Source organism: Podarcis tiliguerta (assembly GCF_965153285.1).
Source record: "Podarcis tiliguerta genome assembly, chromosome: 2".
Classification (NCBI taxonomy): domain Eukaryota; kingdom Metazoa; phylum Chordata; class Lepidosauria; order Squamata; family Lacertidae; genus Podarcis; species Podarcis tiliguerta.
Window position 1 is genome coordinate 102,142,819 of NC_139535.1, and position 21,698 is coordinate 102,164,516.

The window sequence follows — 21,698 nt, forward strand, 5'->3', positions numbered from 1 at the left end:
TCCCATTGCACCAGAAGCAGTTTAGTCATGCTGGGCACATGACCCGGAAAGCTGTCTGTGGACAAATGTTGGCTCTTGGCCTGAAAGTGAGATGAGAGCCGCAACCCCATAGTCGCTTTTGACTGGACTTAACTGTCCAGGGGTCATTTACCTTTTACCTACAATGTGTGTGATAATGAGCATTCAGTGCTGGATGCAGGCAGACAGGGATTCTGTACACATAACAATGTCCCCAAGTCATCCCTGTCCCACACGGTTGGGTCTATCTAAGGCACAGTCTGCAGGTCACCTCCTACTGAAGCAGATCTAATGACTTCATTCCTGCTTTCCTACCAGAGTTTCAGCACAGTAAGCCTGCAGGGGTTACATTCCGGAGATTGTACCTAAAGCCAAAATTCATAGAGACAAAACACATTGGGTTCAATAGCGGGTAGGATTGCCAAAGTCATTTTTCCTGGAACCTCGCCCCCTTTTAAATTTCATCTCTCTTTTTCTGCCACACACAGAAAGCTGAATGCGCACAGGTTAAATGTGCGTAAATTGAGAGATTACGGTAACTTTACACTGAAAAAGTGTGATTTTTTAAAGTGAGAAAGGATGCAGGGAGCTGTTATGTCATTTCTGCCAGCATTGTGGGGACATGGATAGACTAACTGTGGGGAAGGGAGAACAGAATATTGATGAACAGAATATTCACACACACACAAACACACACACCCCTGCATGCACACAGACAGTAATAATTCCTACTTTAGGCAAAGAAATCACATGAAGGTATGTACAACTGCAAAGTACTACGTAGAAAAGTACTCTGTGAAAAAACCAAGCTCTATGCATTTCAAACAGTATGTACACAGCAACAATGGAACCAAGTGGTCACTTTCAAGTATCCACAGCAACAGAACAAGTGAGGAGCAACCCTGAACAATCATGTAGCTTCCTGGAAGAGTCCAAGGAAAGAAGGGGGAGCAGTGCCCTCTAACCACAAGGAATGACTGCAGAACAGAGGTTAAAAGGAAACATATCCTAAAAGCAAGCTCCCCCTACCCACCCACTCCTTGACCATATCCCTAAACAGTCTGTTAATTAGAAGGTATTTTCTCAGCAGAGAGGGTGGATACTGAGGTCATAACAATTGTGCAGCTGTTGAGTTTTCACACCACCATTTCAGTTGGGTTGCAACCACTACAATTTGCTTTTTTCATGAGGTCCTGCAGTCTTGCGGTGCAACCAGATAGCGATAGATACAGCTCACTCTCAGAAGCTGTTGGAAAATGGGTAGAGCCTGAGTGCGTCATATCGTAAATGGAAAAACCACTTACTCCTCAGTTCAACACAGGCAACTCTAAATACGCACAAAAGGGACGTTTGGGTTAACTTCAAGTCAGAAAACAACAGGTGTGGAAATCTGTCCATGTGCCCCGCTACTTTCTTATTTTCCTTGGACTAATTCCACCCAACTTCAACATGCTTAGAAACACACACACATGCAGGGTGGTACATTTTGGCACATGCAAGCTTAGACATTTCCTTGAACAGCTGCGAAAGCAATCCCATGGGAAAGCGAATGTGCCTTCACTTGCAAGCACTCGGTGTATCCTTCCTGGATAAACCCTTATGCCTGTTCCCCACTGGCTACACACCATTGCCCCAAGAGCCTTCAGATCATGCATATATTAAACAGAATGAAAATGAATGTGATGCACTCAAGTATACTGAATGAGCCTTGGGTTGAAGGGAATCAGCTGGAATAGGTTCTGGGTATTTTCTCATTGTGAAACTGTGAAGGAAGTGGGGCTGGCCGGCTGGAAGGAAAGTCCAAGCTTGCCACTTAAAAGACAGTAGCACTCTCAGGCTCCCCTCCCTGCTGAGTGCCATCCGAAGTCCTCTGCTTTTATTCCTCTTTTCTATAGGGTTGTGTACGCACTTGCGCACAAACGCAGGAGCACACACACTCTTTAACCACTTCCCCAGGTACAAAAGTATCTACTAGGTCACTATTCTCAGGCACAGTTTCCTTCCTCAATTTTTCTTCCTTTTCCATTACCATGGGGAGCATCTACAGTGTGGCCTCCCCACCCTTTAATAAAACTGGAAAGGTTAAGAGAACGTATTGTCAACTGCACTGGCTCTTCTTCATTTTCTGCCTTTGCTTTTGGCGCATGTATGTGCACACCAATACCAGCACGCATAATAATAATAATAATAATTTATTATTTATACCCCGCCCATCTGGCTGGGTTTCCCCAGCCACTCTGGGCGGCTTCCAAGAAAACACTAAAATACAATAACCTAACGTTAAAAGCTTCCCTAAACAGGGCTGCCTTCAGATGTCTTCTAAAAGTTCGGTAGTTATTTTTCTCTTTGATATCTGGTGGGAGGGCGTTCCACAGGGCGGGTGCTACTACCAAGAAGGCCCTGTGCCTGGTTCCCTGTAACCTCACTTCTCGCAGCGAGGGAACTGCCAGAAGACCCTCAGCGCTGGACCTCAGTGTCCGAGCAGAACGATGGAGGTGGAGACACTCCTTCAGGTATACTGGACCGAGGCCGTTTAGGGCTTTAAAGGTCAGCACCAACACTTTGAATTGTGCTCGGAAACGTACTGGGAGCCAGTGTAGGTCTTTCAAGACCGGTGTTATATGGTCTCGGCGGCCACTCCCAGTCACCAGTCTAGCTGCCGTGTTAAGACAAAGCAATCCAGAGGAAAGGTCCATGAAAGTCTTTCATCCTCAGTTTTATTAGAGACCAGAGAGGGATGGCAATGAACAAACTGGGAACTGGGTAGCAATGATGGTGTAGTGTCATAGTGTCAGCCAGTCAGAAACAACCTGGAGGCCAAACTACCTGTTGCTAAAGCCATGCTCAAACTGGCCACTTTTATACTGAATGGTGCCCCAATCCAGAACATGTTTCGAAATGTATTGTGCTACCAGTGTGCTCCTTGCTTTTTCTAAAACACAATGCTGCAAATCTGGCTTCAAATGGATTCTTTGCCCTTTCCCCAAACCAGAGGGGGAATAGAGATTCTTCAGCCATCAAGGCCTTGTTAACTTCCAGTTGTTACATTCCAGACAACCCACTGAGGAGATATCAGTGAATCATTTCTGACTATTAGCAAGCAATCAGCTTAACAAAGGATGGTCAGGAGCCAACCATGTAATCAAGCACAATATTCTCTTTGCCAACTGGGGAAAACTACAAAGACTGTTATACACATCTCATTGCTCAGGGAATAGAGAAGAAAAGACCTTGCAAACTGTGAAATGTCATCATGCAGGAAAGCCCAGAGCAGCTGGTGAAAACAAGGCAAGAGAGTTTGGAGCAGCTCTGAATGGCACACTGAAGGCCAGCCAGGCTGAACCAAAGTTGTTAAATTGCAACAGGGCTGAAATGCCTGGATACTATGAAAGCAGGTTGTTTAATGCTGAAATCATTGTAACAGATATAATTCAGAGTAAAAAGGTAAAGGGACCCCTGACCATTAGGTCCAGTCGTGGCCGACTCTGGGGTTGCGGCGCTCATCTCACTTTATTGGCCGAGGGAGCCAGCATACAGCTTCCGGGTCATGTGGCCAGCATGAGTAAGCCGCTTCTGGCGAACCAGAGCAGCGCACGGAAACGCCGTTTACCTTCCCACCAAAGCGGTACCTATTTATCTACTTGCACTTGGACGTGCTTTCGAACTGCTAGGTGGGCAGGAGCAGGGACTGAACAACGGGAGCTCACCCCATTGCGGGGATTCGAACCGCTGACCTTCTGATCAGCAAGTCCTAGGCTCTGTGATTTAACCCACAGCGCCACCCGCGTCCCTATAATTCAGAGTACCGTAGTTACTCACAAAAGCATGGGAACACGGCTACTTAGATGTCACCTAGATTAGAAACCAGGGTCAAAGCCAGACAAAGCATCTGCAGACATGGCACCATCCGAGGACTGTGCCTCAACATCCCCTGCCACATTGCAAGGAATCCTGGAGTATGATTACGGGATTATTAGCGCCTCTAAAATACTACCATCTAGAATGCTTGCTTGAGTCGCCCACTTTTTACCATCTCTCTATGCTGCTCCCCTCTGTGAAAAGAGCAGCCAGGAAGCCTTTGCCCCTCCCTTATTCCCAGAACTGACACCCCCTACTCTTTTAAACAGCATTGCATGGTGACTGGGTTAGCCAGGAATTGCAGCCCCCTGCTATAGATCTGGCTTAGGGAAGAGGGTAATTCATAGGCAGGAAGGAGTCTGGGAGGTGAAGGGCAGAGAGAGAGATGGTAAAAATAAACAGGAATTCACTCAAAATAACTCAGCATCCAGCATGTCCAAAAAAGGAGGAGGCCAGAAATATTTATGCAACTGTGTGTGTGTGCCTGCTGCCCCAGGGGTATAACCACCAGGTTCCAACCCCATGAGGGACACTTGCAGGCAAGATATAATTACTGCACAACTTTCTCAGTGGACACAAGCAGCAAATGTTTCCCTCCAACTTGGGGCTGCCCGCATTCAGATCCCCTAAAAACATTCAAGGATGGGGAAAACGCGTGGGAAAAGAGACAATCCCATTAGCGCCACTTATTGCCAATCTCTCATCTCAACCTGCTCCAGCCCAGTGCTCCCCAGTCAAAACCAGCCCCACCATTATGCAGGGTGTGAGGCAGGCAACAGGTTTTGGAAGAAGCATAAAGAGCAGCAATGTCTTAATTTGCTTATTTTATTATGACGCTTTCAGTATCATGTGGGCAAGTCAGTGCTGGGATTTCTTGCCCCCGGCCCTAAAACATGTTGGGGTCCTCCCACTTTACCTGGCAACAGAACCTCCGCTTCCCTGTCCTGGCTGCTTTCCTAAATCGTGCTGCTACTGGAGCACTGATTCTTGCAAATGAAAACAGTGCCCTTCCCCCAAATGCCATGAGTGAGCGAGACAGAAGACAGGAGCCCCTGCCACAAATACCCGCCTGAGACAACCAGGAGCACAAGGGACAATCAAAAATAACCAAAGACATGACAAGAATTTTGAGTGCTTGTTTGTTCTGCCCCAGTTAGGTCACCAGCTTCTTGTGATGTGCATGGGAATGAACCAGAGGGGTAACATACATTTCAGTATCCCACCGACTGCCCCTTTTGGATAGCAAGGCTATGTCTGGCTTTAACTCTGGCTCCATCTACTCAGTGTGGTGGCGTGGCTACATTACAGAGCATGGAGATTCCCAAATGTCTCCCAGCGTTTAATCCAGGGATGGGGAGCCTGTGGCTATCCAGCTTTTGTTGTATTACAACTCTCTAAACCATCTAGACAAACCTAGACAGCATCTTAAAAAGCAGAGACATCACCTTGCCAACAAAGGTCCGTATAGTAAAAGCTATGGTTTTCCCACTAGTGATGTATGGAAGTGAGAGCTGGACCATAAAGAAGGCTGATCGCCGAAGAATTGATGCTTTTGAATTATGGTGCTGGAGGAGACTCTTGAGAGTCCCATGGACTGCAAGAAGATCAAACCTATCCATTCTGAAGGAAATCAACCCTGAGTGCTCACTGGAAGGACAGATCCTGAAGCTGAGGCTCCAATACTTTGACCACCTCATGAGAAAAGAAGACTCCCTGGAAAAGACCCTGATGTTGGGAAAGATGGAGGGTACAAGGAGAAGGGGACGACAGAGGACGAGATGGTTGGACCGTGTTCTCGAAGCTACCAGCATGAGTTTGACCAAACTGCGGGAGGCCGTGGAAGACAGGAGTGCCTGGCCTGCTCTGGTCCATGGGGTCATGAAGAGTCGGACAGGACTAAACGACTAAACAACAAGCCATTAGCTGTGCTGACAGGGGTTGATGGAAGTTGGAGTCCAGCAACATATGAAGGACCACTGCTTCCCATCTCTGCCTTTATCCATGCTTGCCATAGACCACCCCTACATCTTTTACTTCAAAGAGAAGGGAGCCTGCAGATGTGCACAATCACACACTGCTTTTTCAATGCAGAGCCCTTCCAGATGTCCATTTTATGGTGCATTTACAACAGTTTGTGCTCACGACGATCTTGCGGTGGTTATACACAATCCCGCTTTCAATACTGTTTGTGCCTGATGAGGGCATACTGCTTCATTTGCAAACGGTGCATGTCCCATAACCCTTGGCTGCAACCCTATAACTTTTCATACCATGAATGATCTGGGTTATTTATTTTTTGGGGTCCTGCTTCTATTGTGTGCTATAGTGTGTCCCTCCTAAGACATCAACACGACATTAACATTGGAAAAGCATCACAGGACAACTAATAAAGCAGGACATTTTGTGGACAATGACCGTTCATTATAAACCCACCACTACTAAGCTATGATTGCACCAATAACACACCCACACAAAAAGCCACCTGTCTGGAGGGGCTCTTAGAGCTTATCCACTTCTATCCACTTCTGAGTGCTGTGGTCCAACACTTCATAACTGTTTGGCAATGGCCTCAATAGTACATTAGGCCATAGCACTTTACAGTACTTGTTGTCACTCCAGCAGGCTGCCCTGCCAGCTCAAGGCACAGCATGGGATCTACAGCTATGGGGAAGAAGATCTTAAGAAAAAGAAGAAGAAACAAATAAGGAGAAAGAGGTCACGGCTCAAATCTCCTGGGAAGCCTCTCCCTCCTCCATCTTTGCCTCATGGAATTTTATTTTGAATTATTTTTAAAAAAGAAATACAGGCAGCAACAAAAACAGAATACGCGTCGTAATCCAAGAAGATCACTGAAAGTATAAAGAAATTCACTAACTATAATCCTTAGCGGTGCTTTTTTTCTTAAAAAAAATGTTTAGGGGTATGTGTACCACTGCGTCCCCCCAGAAAAAAAGCACTGATCCTTAGTATATCACGCTTTACGATGTAAAACAGCCCAAGAAGCTCACTAACTACAAAATGTATAAGTTATACATGACACAGGCATCATGATCAGAGAAAAATACAGACATCTGTACTTCTTTAGATATAGGAGAACCTAATCCCAGGTTTACACAGCACCAGCTGGGGTTACTCAGTGGATTACAAAATTTCCTCTGCACATACTCAGAGGCATTCTTCATTATTACTTAACACATGCCAGGGTTATGTCCTTGCACTCAAAACAAGTTTCAGGACTAATGCTGGGCTCAGATCAAGCCCTGGTGAAAGGTCTGTAGATATTACCTTGTAAAGAGCAGATAATGCAAACCGACATGTTTTCACCATGGTAACTAACTGTCAGATAAAAACAGAAAAGCGCTCTAGCCACTTGGCCAATCAACAAGCTAAATCAGGAATCAGATGAGAAGCCCCTGAGAAACCGGAGCTGATCACGTGGGGAAGCCGCTCCACTCTTGAGTGCTAGAAAAATGCACCAAGCCTGGTACAAGAGGGGACAGAAGGGACCCTGTTCAAACCTTCCAGGCTCTTTGGAGAGAAGTGCTTGTAACGACATTTACGGTATTTATTTTTGCTAAACTGCCGTCTTGCCTTCGGTCTGTTGCACAGAAAAGTATCAGCAAATCCCCTCGAGGAGGAGGAATGCGGAGAATGTTTGATGGGATTTATAATGGAGAAAAATAATGCAAGAGATGCTCCCTTACACACACACACACACACACACACACACACACACATTGTGAAGCATATGGGAACCCTCTCGATTCCAGCCAAGTTCCTTGCGACCACTAGCATTGCTTGAAAGACCTACACTGGCTCCCAGTACGTTTCCAAGCACAATTCAAAGTGTTGGTGCTGACCTTTAATGCACTAAACGGCCTTGGTCCAATATACCTGAAGGAGCATCTCCACCTCCATCGTTCTGCCCGGACACTGAGGTCCAGCGCTGAGGACTTTCTGGCGGTTCCCTTGCTGCAAGAAGTGAAGTTACAGGGAACCAGGCAGAGGGCCTTCTTGGTAGTGGCGCCCACCCTGTGGAACGCCCTCCCACCAGATGTCAAAGAGAAAAATAACTACCAAACTTTTAGAAGACAGCTGAAGGCAGCCCTGTTTAGGGAAGTTTTTAATGTTTAATAGGTTATTGTATTTTAGTGTTTTGTTGGAAGACGCCCAGAGTGACTGGGGAAACCCAGCCAGATGGGCGGGGTATAAATAATAATAATAATAATATTATTGTTGTTGTTGTTGTTGTTGTTGTTGCATTCTCACAGGGAGAAAATGAGCCAAAGTTACAGGCTAGTATCAAAAAGGACCAATTGTTCCACCCTGCAACAAGAGATGGCAGGTTGTTGGTAGGCTGCAGCTGCAGCTTGGAGGGCAGGGGAACATCTGGTTTCAAGTCAGGGTGCCAGAAAGAAAGAGGGGAGCACAAAAGCAAAGGGAACGACAACTCTTTATATGTCACCCATCAAGTCTGGTTTCCTTATCAGGAGCACGCCTCTAAGGTTACATGTTGCTGGAGTGAAACAGAATGCACAGCCTTTCACACTTCACCTGGCAGGGATTCATATTAAACTGGCATTGCATATGGAGGAGGTTCACAGTCCGTGGGCATGATCTGGAAACTGGACAATGCTTATACAACCAGAGTCCGTAGCAGTCCTGCCAGGAAGCCAGCTAACACCACCCTGGAATCTCTGTGGGCGCTTGCCTAACCCTGACGGCTGACCAACAAAGAGCTTACACATAGAGCTGGGAATACCAAGGTGCCCTTGCCCGCACATTCCTTCCACGGCTGCCAGCTCGGCCTCTGAGTCACAATGAGCAGGACTGTGAGCAAATGGCGCCTTCTCCGATTCAGTTGCTGGCCAGCAGGTGTTCCTTTGGCTTACAAGAAAGGGCCCACAGGCCCAAAGAGAGTTCCTGTTCCCATTCTGGCTGCAAGCAGTGGCACTGAAGTGGCACAACGGGCAGAAAGGGAAACCGCCTCCCATTTGTAAATGCATGATCACATCGGGGGCATTTTCACTAGGCAGGGACTGCAATCCACCCAGGATGCCGTCCTACAGAGACACCCAACAGTTGCTTTCTGCTCTTGAATGAAAACTTAACAAGAGTTCCTGGTATACAGCAACAAAGACAACAGGAAAGGAGGGCTAAATCTCCTTCACCCTCGGCATCACTGTACTGATCCAAACAGGTGGATTGGTTGGGATCTTTGCTTAGTGGTAAAGCAGATGTTCTGCATACAGAAGGTCCCAGGTTCAATCACAGAATTCTAGAGTTGGAAGGGACCTTGAAGATCATGTAGTCCAACCCCCTGCAATGCAGGAATATGCAGTTGCCCCTAACAGGGATTGAACCTGCAACCATAGCATTATCAGCACTATGCTCTAACTAACTGAGCTATCCAGCATCTCCAGAAAGGACTGGGAAAGACTCCTTGACAAAACTACTGCTAGTTAGGGCTCATCCACACTTATGCTTGACTCACATTTTGATCATATTGTGCACCGATTAATTTCCCTGGGTCCGAGAGCTTTTCTCATTGTTCTGTGGTTGTGCCTTGTGAAAATCCAGTATTGTCTGCTGGATCGGATCTCATCAGATAAACAAAAAATTAAAGGACAGACTTTGCTTAACTAAGGGCTTGTCCACACTTAGCTATCCTTCCTTTCTGGGCACGGTCTGTGCTTTAAAGCTCTGTGTCCGTGCAGTCTTTGTTTTTGCTCCAGAGCTTTCCCTGCACAAACCTGCTCTTTAAAGCTCAATTGAAGCAAATAGCAATCTGCAGAAAACTCGAACTGCTATTTGCTGCGGCTAAGCACTAAAGAATGGGTTTCCGATGGGAAAGATTGGGGAGGGGGGGAGCTTCAGAAATTGAACTTTTAAGCACGGACCCGTGTCTGGAAATAATGGAGTAAAAGATGAATGTGGATAAACCCTGAGCTTCCATTCAGAAGTTAAGATCAGACTATACAGTGGTACCTCGACTTAAGAACTTAATTCGTTCTGGAGGTCCGTTCTTAACCTGAAACTGTTCTTAACCTGAGGTACCACTTTAGCTAATGGGGCCTCCCACTGCCGCCGCATGATTTCTGTTCTCATCCTGAGGTAAAGTTCTTAACCCGAGGTATTATTTCTGGGTTAGCGGAGTCTGTAACCTGAAGCATCTGTAACCCGAGGTATCACTGTACTATACTATACCTTTACTAGTTTTATAAACTAGATGAGATGAAAGAGTTTTACCCACGACCCACACAGCGGTGGAGAAGTGGAAACTGGCAGAGGCCAGATGATTGCCCACCCCCAACAGTAAATTATTTATTTATTTATTTATTTATTATTATTGATGAAGATGCTATGCACATAGTGCTAGATATGTCATATTCCCCTCTGCTACCGCACTAAATGCCTAAATAAAAAGAGTATATAAAAAAACATAATGAAACTCTCTCTATGGTCATTTTTTAAAAATATCCGTAAGGGTTTTATTTATTTTATCACACACCCTTGGGCCTTACTAGGGGGAACACAGATTTCGGATTTCCAGCTGGATTATTGATTTCAGCTGCCTTTGAATAATTGAGGAGTTGGGGCGGGGAGGGGGGGTGACAGGCCGTCTACAGCAATAAAGACATCAGGAATGGAAGAAGCTTCCTGGCTGCTGAGGGGGGGATACATTTCACCCCCCTGGGAGGCTCAGGGTGAAGGCCAGATTGGAGCATATGTGTGGTAGGTGGGGTGGGGGAGGGAAGAGGGAAAGGGGGCCGCGGATTTGGGTGTCCCTGCTCAAATGTCCCATTAGCGATTCTACGCGTAGTCAGTGGCTGGAGGAGTTGTGTTATAAATATTCATCACTGCATCCATTACTTCTATACGGCCCCTTTCAGTACTATAATGCTTTTGGCAGGGAAGGCCGAGTGAGAAATGAAAGCGATCTTAACCCCGGGATTTTCTCACACAGAAAAGCATTAGGGTACCGCAGAAAAATGCACAGAACAAATGCGAATTGTCACACGGCGTGACACGCGAACACACGTCTTTCTCCAGAGAAACTGCAGTTGAACTGTGGCTCTTCAATGCATGTCACTGTGCACAGATCTAATGGAAAAGGCACAATAATAATGTATGATGATGATGACCTTAATGCAGGTCTCATTCATTTCCCCGCACCAAATAGCTTTCTGGGTGGGAAAACAGTAATGCCCTATCAACATTCAGAAATAGGAGGGGATATGATGGCGGTCCAGGCCAAGATTACACAATCATATTGGAATTGCCCTACACACAAGCAACTGCAGTGTAATTGTTATCACATAAAGAAGCAAGCTGGCTGTGAACTGGGCTGTACAAGGAGACAGGTGGCAGGCATCCGTTTCTGCCCTTGCGACAATGACAAGAATATCCACAAAGAGCCTAGGTGGGTTGCAGTAACAGTCTCATGAAAATGCAAGCATTTATATGGCCAAGGGGGAAGCCATGATTGTTGTTGTTGTTGTTGTTAATAATAATAATAATAATAATAATAATAATAATAATAATAATATCATTACAAAGGAGCTCAAGGTGATGTACATGGTCCTCTCCCTCCCCACTGAATCTTCACAAGAACCCTGTGAGGTAGTTTAGGCTGAGAGACAGAGAGCGGCCCAAGGTGAGCTTCATGGCTGAGTAGGAAGATTTGACCAAAAGGTCTTCTTCAGTGGTCACTAATGTATGGGTGTACGGTGGTACCTCGGGTTACATACGCTTCAGGTTACATACACTTCAGGTTACAGACTCCGCTAACCTACAAATAGTACCTCAGGTTAAGAACTTTGCTTCAGGGTGAGAACAGAAATTGTGCTCCGGCGGCGTGGCGGCAGTGGGAGGCCCCATTAGCTAAAGTGGTGCTTCAGGTTAAGAACAGTTTCAGGTTAAGAATGGACCTCCAGAACGAATTAAGTACTTAACCCAAGGTACCACTGTATTCCATACATTATGCTGCGTGGAATATACACACAAAATAAGCGCTAAAATATTTCCAGCAATGAACCTAAGTTGTTTAAAATAACACTGTGAATCAGAAGCAACAACACCCAATTAGACCAATTATAATAATCCAGATCAGGTCAAGTGGTGGCCCTGCACCCCAATTTTCCAGGGACAGTCCTGGAATTACAAAAGCCATCCCAGCTTCTGATTCGATCCCAAAATATCCCTATTTTTCCTGCTGCTGCTGCTTTATTGGTGTATGTTTTTCTTTTTGTAAATCTGAATAGAATAGAATAGATTGAGGATCAAGGGTTGTTGTTTCTCAAGGCAGAGGTTGTGCAGTGTCCCTTTGCTGTAGTGGTGGTAGCACTCACCCTTCTTTGATAGGAACTGCTGGGGGCGGGCACCAAAAATGAGGGGGGGGGGTAAAAGAGGGTCAGTTGGCGGGGAGTGAGAAATGTCTCTATTTTCAGCTGAGGAATGCTGGAGAGTGTGGCCCTGTATATAAGATAATATAGAATGGTTATATTGGTCAGCATGAAGTGAGCGTCACAAGCCGAACCAGGGTAGGAAAGTTATGTTTGTTTATTTACATTATTTTTAAGCCACCCTTCATCCAAAAAGATTCCAGGAGAGTGTACGACAAACATAAAAACATTAACATATCAGATATAGTTCCACATACTCCACATACACATAACATTTCTCCCATGAAAATAATGATAATTTCACTCTTTATACCCCACACATCTTACTGGGTTGCCCCAGCCACTCCAGACAGCTTCCAACATATATAAAAACATTTTAAAAAGCTTCTCTAAACAGAATGGCCTTCAGACAGCTCGGGAGTCGGATAACTCTATACCCTCCTACATTTCTCCAATGAAAATAGGCACTTCCTAAGGAAAAGTGGGACATTCTGGGATCAAATCAGAAACCGGGACAGCTTCTTTAAATCAGGGATGTCCCTGGAAAATAGCGGCACTTGGAGGGTATGTAGTTCCATGAAAACAACATTAAAACCACAAAGTGCAAAACTATAAAACCGATTGAAGCAACATAGACAGTTATATGCCTGGGTGAATAAAACTGTCTTAACTGGGAGCCAGAAAGTTTGCAGCATTGGTGCCAGTCAAACCTCTTTGAGGAAGCCATTCCCAAGACAAGGTGCCAACACAGAGAAGACCCTGCTCCTTTGCACACTCGCACACACAACTAGCATCCAACTACAGAACACACTTGGACAACAGGCTCCATGGAAGATCTTAAGATGGGGAGAGCAACCTGCAGCCCTCCAGATGTTGGTGGACTACAGCTTCCATCATCCCTAAGGATTGGCTATGCTGGCTGGGACTAATGGGAATTGCAGTCCAACAATATATTGACAGGTGCAAGTTGCCCACTATTGCCTTAAGACATGGGAAGAGGTACTCCTGAGTATTTGGGCCCCAAACCATTTAGGACTCTAAAGCCAAGTGCCATCATCTTAAACTGGGCTCAGAATGCCATGCATTGTACAAGAGTTCTACATGCAGACATCAGAGAAGCAGAGCATCCAATATAAGAACACAACAAAAGCCTTGCTGGATCAGGCCAAAGGCCCATCTAGTCCTGCATGCTGTTCTCAAAGTGGCCAACCAGATGCGTATGAGTAGAATATCAAAAGAGATGAGAGAGCACAGCTTGTCTCATTTTTAGGATCTTCAAGCTGAGAACTACACACACACACACACACACACACACACCCCACATACACATACAGTACACTGCATTTAAGATAGATTTTTTAAAACGGGAACTGAAACGTGTGCATTCATAAACTTCTTGAAGGTTCTTATACAAAGGCAGGGGCTGGACTCTTGACAAGTGAAATATGGTGTGAAGAATAGGAGGCTGTTCATTGGCCTCAAGCACAATCAATAACTCGCTTGCGATGCACAGATTATGTGGGGGTGGGATGCAGAGTGGGTTGGTTCACTGGCTTTAACAAAAATTGAGATGGATAGGGAGCCAAGGAGGAGCTCATAACTTCCCTAGAAACTGCCCTTGTCTCCCTTAGGGATCTTCTTAGACTGCAATGATGGATGGTGTGTGAGCCGGAACTGGCCCCCTAAGCAATTTTGTCTGGCTTCTTGCAATTCTACCAAATATTAATCAAGATATGGTTTTTTAAAGTTTGGCTGTACTTTCCATTCTAATGAAAAGCAATGTTTTCCAGTTGCAAGAGTCCATAGTTTAACGTTATATCACGCTGTAATTGATTTTGTACATTGTCGTTGACATCCATTTGTCTCGAGAAACAGTGAAGTGTGCCTTCAGAGATGAAGTCAAACCACTGTATTAGCAGTGCCAAAGTGACCTCCCTGGGGTGCAAGCCTGGATGGAGGTCCTGGGCTGCCCAGATGGCAACCCCCCCCCCTCGGCCTTGCTGATGTGGTCCAAAGGAAAACAGAGCAATACGTTTGGCACCAGCTTGGCTGAAGGAGTTGCCAGGAGGAGGCATACAAGACACCATCCAACCATCTTAGGGACTTGGGTGGAGTACCTGCACACACATACATGTACAGTCATGCGAGAAGTATCACTGAAGCTCAAAGTCACTTTCCGGCCAAGTTAAAGCTCTTGAGGAGTGTGTAAAGAAGGACCGATGTGGAGTTAAGGATGGGTAAAAGGCATGGTCTGGGAAAGAGTTCCAAGGGCCCGACAGAGAGACTCTGAGGGTTGTGTTTGGGCTGAGGTTGCTCATCCCTTGTCTAGAGAGTGGCGATCAAGGCTATATCAGCCCTGTTCATAACTCATAGCCAAGCAAACCTTTGTAGGTACCAGGGAGCAGGCAGGGCCTGGTCTCTGATTTCACACTGAACTCATCAATGTCAGCTTGAGGTCAGAGGGAATCCACACCAACTCCAAACCCAAGTGTAGCAGAAGGGTTGGTACTTGTTTCTCTCATGCTCCGCCGGCAAATTTCTATGAGCGTCACAGAAGTACAGCACCAGTACATGAGAAGCATAGCTGTCAACTTTTAAATTTGAAAATAAGGGACCAGCAGCCAAAATAAGGGATTTTCAGAACACAGGTATGTTCGGCTTCTGAGCCCCTCCAAGCCAAAGGCAGAAAGCCTAGCCAGAAGCCAAACGAAGCCTCAAGCGGTGGTTCCCACAGTGCAGCAACCCAGCAAAGGGGATGCAGCAAGGGAAACCACCGTCACCTCTCTGCTGGGAAGCGCTGAGCAAAGGCAAGTCCCCAGGCAACGCGGCCGATTTGATCGGCACAAGGCATGCAAGCTCCACCCCCCAGTCATTCTTAGACTCCTTATTGGGTGAGCAACGCAGCCAAGCAACACAGTTGGAGCCTCCCTCCTCCCTGGCCGGCAGGGAGGGAGGGAGAGGAGCTGCTTCCTTTGAAACCCGGGAAATTTAAGGGACATCATCAATAAGGGACAGCAGTGGAAGACGGTGCTGGGATAAGGGACTTTCCCGCCAAATAAGGGACGGTTGACAGCTATGATGGGGAGTTGAGTCCTCCTCTCAAATTTGAAGCAGAGGGGTGGGGCCTGGGAGACTATTCCTGCAGCTGTGTTACACAGAATAAGCCCCAGCCCTTCTCTCAACCGTGGAGCTGGTGAAAAGATGGGGGGAAATCCCTACAGTTGTGCTGAAGCCCTCTGAGCACCTGTGAAGCACAGTACAACTGCTGGAATAACACTCCCCTCCCCAAGCCTTCAAGCTCAAGAGGAGGGCTGGGGTTGGTCCCTGGTCTGTTGTGCTTCCAAGGTGCTTGGAGAGCCTCAGGAATGTGGAAGTCTCAGCTGTGAGAAGGCGGCTAAGGATTGTTATGCTTTCTGGGCTTGGTTGTTTCAGGGAGGACATGCCATAGCAAGTGTGGCCAGTGGAATTCTATAAGCTCGTAATTTAATTAGGGCTGCACTTGCAGAGTCTCTGTGCTCCTGCAAGAGAAACAGAATCCCCATGGTATGTTCCCATTTAAGCATGAACATGGCACAGGAGAACTCAACGTCAACATTGCTGCTGGTTGCACTTGGCTCTGTCCGCAGTGTAGATGGAAAAATGGGAGGTGTGAATCATAGCAAGGATGGCAGGAGACTGATAAATCCCATACACACTGGATACACACAAGTCCTCAACTGCAGACATAGTCTTTGAGAACCAGGGCTCAAGTACCATTCTCCCTGCTAGAAAATAATCATATCCTTTCCGGTCTTCTACCACACTGTTGGTGCTACAGTCTGAAGGCTGTATAATGTTCTACAGCTGAAGTTAAGTAGGGATGCCTCCAGAATAATGACATTTTGGAGGAGAAATTCAAAAGTACACAGGAACTTTAGGGTTGTACATTCAAAGTGAATCAAAGAGCTTCTTTGGAGAGAAAAAAGGATTTTCTGCAGGAAGGAAAGTGACAGGGAAATGCATTGAAAAGTGTGGGGTAAGCAAATGATTATGGCATAGAGGCATGCAAAGGCCCCACAAGAAAATCAGGGTGAAGGCTCATTGCCATTTAACCACCCTGCAAATAAATCAGAACTTGCCCAATAAAGACTAGATATATTATAACGCACACATAAGCTTTGTGCAAGCAAATAAACAGGTTGTCTGGAGGGCCCAAAAATTTGGTCGCATGAGCTGCCTGGATGGGAAGTTATCTGGGAGACCTATATAAGCCTCTCTGAGCTCCAGGTAAATAAATATTACTTTGATAATGAACAATCATTTATGATGCACTTTAGTCTGCTGAGCCCTCTGCAGTCTGCACTTGGTTTGCTTTCATGATCCTGATATTTTACAGATGGAGAACTGAAGTTTAAGGCAAATGAATGGATTCATGAAACAAGAAGGGCTTGAAACAAGGTGTTCAAGAACTAACTTCTTTCTCTGCAGCCCAGGATCGTGTATTGAAGAGAGGCTCCAAGCAATGAAAAACAAAACGAGCCAGCCATTCTTAAGTAGACACTGTACCATCACCAATGTGAAGTAATATTCAACGGTTCATCCAGTTTGCTTCTGTGCTTGAAGTTGTGTGTGTTGGGGGTGGTGCGCCATCTCATCCTTCATCTCAGGTGGCAAAAGGTATTGGACTGGCCCTGGCTTTGAGTGGCTCCAAAATCAACTATAGGAGTTTACAGAGGAAGCTAACCTTAAGAGAACGTTACTCAAATTGTGGGATTAGCCAGCCCAGATGCTGACCTGGGACCGAGACCTAGGCAATTGCTGTTGTTGCTGGTGCCACAGTCCTGGGTGCAATGTTTCTTTAAGATACTATACAATCACAATTATCCTATGAAAACAAGGTAGCTGGGCTCTGAGCAACAGGAAAAGGTATAGTATTCAGGGTGAATGGAAGACGCAGACAGGCAAAGGATCTGCCAAAGCGGCTAAGGAGGTCTGTTGTGGGCTATAGGCTGCCTATTGAAGAACAGGGTTTTAGGAGCACATTCAGAGCAATTAGGAGCTTCATGCTGCGTGGTACCCTCAGGGCAGGGCTAGAGGGCAGACCACTCCTAGATTACAGCATCGCCATCGCAGCAAAACACAGGAGAAATCAAACACTTAAAAGCAAGCCACCAGAATTCCCCCACTCCTCCAGATTAAAGGCAGATAATCTCACCCCGGTCTTTTGGGACCACAGGCCTCATAGTGATGCTGCCAGCCAAGCCTTCCTAATGCACTTGCAAAACCACACTGATGAGAGGTTAATATGTCCACACCCTGGTTTTCCTCGCCTGACCATTCGCCACATGGCCAGCTTTCTGTCCGTTCGAAATTATGCGACTCCCATATACTACAAGGCATGGCGGCGGAAGGCGGGGAAGCAGGAATGCCTGTGAAGCTCCACAAGCTTCAGTTCAGTATAGTGATCTTGCATTTACCCTAGAGAAAATTAAGATGCTACTACGATCAGAATCCATCCCTAGCCTTGTGGCAATCAGTGGCTGGCTGTGAATTTCATCCCTGGAAAACGGAGAACCACATTCAGCAATGATCAAGCTGCAGAATCACTGAATGAGTCTGCATTCATCTTTGGAAACTGATCAGAATTTGACCTTTCATATCTCCGCCAGGATGCAGTAGCAGCAGCAGGAAAAAAAAAATCAGGGTGCATTCCAGAAAACAGCTCACACACATGGACAAACAAAACATTTCAAAATATGCCAGCTGGTTCATTAGTGAAATTCAGAGGGGTGTGTTCAGTGGGGGGTGGGGAGGCTGTAGGGAAAAGGTTTGTCAAGACAATAGTTAGCAACACAGTAATACAAAGTCTGGCAACTAATGCTGCAGGTCAAAGATTCCCTTCCCTCTAAAGAAATATTATAAATATTTAGGGTTGGGCAGCGGAGAATGTAATGAGGGTCTGTGTGTGTCCACATTTTCACCCTGCAAACAATGTACTATAAAAGCATAATAAGAATGGAATTTATGCTTTCTTTTTAAAAAAACACCACCACCCACTCCAGGGGCAGAAGAAACAATTTTCCCCAACATCAGCACCTTCCACAAATCCTAACTACAACCAAAGCACAGGGCAGGGAAAGAACACCTTGTAAATAACTCAGCAGCAGCAAAGGAAACATTACAGACCACACAATTCACATATTTCAGTCCCAAAGCGGAAGACACAATGGACATACTTTTTAATTCTAATAGTCTGAGAACCAAGCAGAGATTATTTAATTCACACCCACATACAGAGTTTCGGTGCTTAAAACCGACGCGCCAAATTCAGAAGACCACCTGGCAAGTTTGATGGCTCGGGAGAGACTTCAGTGCCTCATCTTCCTTGTGTGTGCACGCGCAAATCCCCACACTCACCTTTCAGACTTGCCGTATGGAGAGAGAGAGAGAGAGAAAAATCAGAATAAGGCACCGTCATGCACGGCACGGAACTCACCAGCTGACAGGCTGTGGTCTGAGCTGCTGGTGCAATGCCACTGAGAAGCCAAAGAAGCTGCCGTTTTCTCCATACTTGAGGATGGTTTCGGTGACATCCAGATTGAAGGCTGAACTCCCTAGGAGGTGGAGGCTGAGGCAGAAGAGACAAAAGTAGAGTGTCCCAGACATGCTTGGTGGCTCACTGCAGGCACAATGGTTGGGGAATGCCACTGCAACTATTCCCGGCCGCCTCCCTCCCATGGCTTTAGAGACAGTTGCCCGGCTCCTGTCACACGCCTGCTCTTTTTGCTGCCTGCCTGCCTAGGCAGCTCGAGGTTGTAAAAATCCTCAGGCAACCTTGCCTCACATCCCTTCCTGCTCCCGTCTCCCTCTCTCCCTCCCTCCTCTCTCTCTCTTCCATTCTGTATTGCAGCTAGGAGGAGCACAGCTTTCAAACAGCAAACACGCCCCCTTCCTACAATCCATTACTGGACATGATGGAGAGGAAAGCGGGGAAAGAAAAAGCAGGTGTGGGGAATCCGAAAACCGCAGGTCCAGGGGTTATTATGAGGAAAACTTTGGCCAGGAAAAGAAAGAAAGAGAGCTTCCCCACCTTCCAGGGCCCACTTCTCATCCGATATTGCAACTTCCTCTTCTTAACAAGTATTAAATACTTTAGAGTGATGAAGACAATAACTGTTCTTAAGACAGCTGAAAGTGATTTTAAAGAAGCATCACTTCCCATGGCACACAGACACACAAACAAACACCATTTCTTTTTCTCCCACATTTGTTTTTATGCTCAAACAAGTTTGTGTTTGTTTGTTTTTTTAAGAAGGAAAAGGTCAATTTTATTAGCCCACAAGAGAAATTCTAAATTCCCATATTAGGGCGATACCTTGATTTGTTAAAAGAAAACTTGCAAGTGCAGTTAACCATCTGGTCTACATACTAGATCCTTCAACTCTCTGGGGGAAAAAGTTAACACCTGCCTCAAGCCTTCAAGGTATTTGTGAGAAATTAAAGGAGGAGGAAGCTTAACCTGACAAACCACAGACCGTTCAGCCTGCACTGTGTCAGTGGCTAAATGTATATTTATTGCAGCAGGGTATAAGCATGATAAATTCCTTTTTCAATATTGGCCGCTGCCCATTGCAATCATATAATTATGCTTATCCAGTAACAGTATTATAATTCAATTACTAAGTATGAAATTGAAAAACAGGTCACTAAACCTAATCATCACTGGAGCTCCTAATTAATCCACACAACAATTTTCAAATGAAATAGTGACAGCAATTGTTATGATGATGCCACCCAAAACAACTTCCCTTACATGCTTTGTACATGGAAGATCCCAGCAGGGATCTCAAGTCTTCTTCTTCTTCTTCTTCTTCTTCTTCTTCTGCTGCTGCTGCTGCTGCTGCTGCTGCTGCTGCAATCACTCGTAGCGGAGTAAGATTGTCTTCCATAAACATGGTTTTAACAATGAGTCCGTAAGTGACTGTGGAGGCCAATCCACATGTCCTTCCACAGTGGGGATATTGGTTTCCGGGTGGGAGCTGATCACTGTGCCTTCCTCTTAGCATGTTTCTCCCTTTTGTCCTGAGTTTGAGTGTCTTCAAAGCCCACAACAACTTTGGTAAAGGCTGTTCTCCAACTGGAGCGCTCGCAGGTCAGTGTTTCCCAGTTGTCAGTGTTTATATTACATTTTTAAAGATTTGCCTTGAGACAGTCTTTAGACCTCTTTTGTTGTCCACCAGCATTACGCTTTCCATTTTTAAGTTCAGAATAGAGTAGTTGCTTTGGAAGACAATCATCAGGCTTCCGCACAACATGACCAGTCCAATGAAGTTGATGTTGAAGAATCATTGCTTCAACACTGGTGATCTTTGCTTCTTCCAGTACTCTTATATTAGTTCGCCTGTCTCCCCAAGTGATGTGTAAAATTTTTCAGAGACACCGTTGATGGAATCTTTCAAGGAGCTGGAGATGGCGTTTATAAGTGGTCCTTGTTTCACAAGCAAATAGTAAGGTTGGTAGTACAATAGCTTTGTAAACAAGCATTTTGGTTTCCCTTTGAATGTCCCGGTCCTCAAACACTCTGCACTTCAATCGGGAGAAAGCCACACTCACAGAGTAATTTTCCTTGGCTGAGTAGGGACCATCTATGCAGTTTCCCTTTAGAATGCAAGCAGCAGAGACCAGAAACACTGAAAGCAGCTATTTCATAAACTGGAATACCCAGGGCTTGAAAAACCCCAGGTTCTTAAATGCCTATGCTCCTAAAAAATTGATACGAGAAATTGGAAATATTTCCCCAAGCCTGGGCATATATCAGTGCAAACACATGAATGACTTGCTTCAGATGTTTGTGGGTTGATCCCTGTCACTTGAGAAGCTCTGGGGATTCAGACCTGGTGAACCCCAGTTCAAACCAACTCAGTCCAGAGATGCCCATAAACGTATTAAAAAAGAAAGACCAAGAGTCCTGTTAATTCAACCCCGGCCATGAGCCACATAACAGGAGGGAAAGCATCCATCACATTTTCCAGTACATGGGGGCTATTTTTAAACAGCTGCAAAAGCTTTAAGAGGCACTGGAGCGTTGGCAGAGGCCCCTCTTCCCTGGGAATCCAGCTCATTTGCAGGACACAGCGGTAGAAGAACAGCACAAGTCACAGGAACTTGGAAGTCCTCAGTCCCTCGAGATTCCTGTTCTCATTTTAGCAGGGTTGTCCTTTTCACAATTCATTTTGCAGGTTTACTAGCCAAAAAGTGGGAACCTGTCACTTAGGGGGACCCCATTCTATACTCTTTCTGGTGCCCTAAATCTGCATTTATGTCCCCCCCGGCTGGCTACCTCTCAGTTCTTGATATAGCTTTACACTGTCACAAGCAGTGCATAATCATTGCTGGGAATTGGGTGCTTTATTCTGAACAAAATCTGGGAACTGACCA

The 21,698-nt window shown here is 45.8% G+C and overlaps 2 protein-coding genes across 20 annotated transcripts in view; one reads left to right on the forward strand and one right to left on the reverse strand.

Moving 5' to 3' along the window:
• Positions 1 to 858, forward strand: part of KCNH3 (potassium voltage-gated channel subfamily H member 3) — a 142,278-nt gene extending 141,420 nt beyond the window's left edge. The window contains exon 16 of the transcript XR_014507992.1: positions 847 to 858. The gene's annotated coding sequence lies outside the window, so the exon portion shown is untranslated. The remainder of the gene's footprint in view (positions 1 to 846) is intronic.
• ITGA7 (integrin subunit alpha 7) overlaps positions 1 to 21,698 on the reverse strand; it is a 99,022-nt gene that overhangs the window by 48,396 nt on the left and 28,928 nt on the right. For 16 of the 19 annotated variants that reach the window (XR_014507989.1, XM_083427311.1, XM_083427320.1 and 13 more), the window contains one exon: positions 18,757 to 18,888. Coding sequence is in view for 12 of the 19 variants with exons in the window: in XM_083427311.1 (XP_083283437.1) it covers positions 18,757 to 18,888 (132 nt within the window). In the remaining 7 variants the exon portion in view is untranslated. Of the gene's footprint in view, positions 1 to 18,756; positions 19,169 to 21,698 lie in introns of those variants that run through there. The other 3 variants (XM_083427327.1, XM_083427319.1, XM_083427316.1) reach the window with 3 other exon arrangements.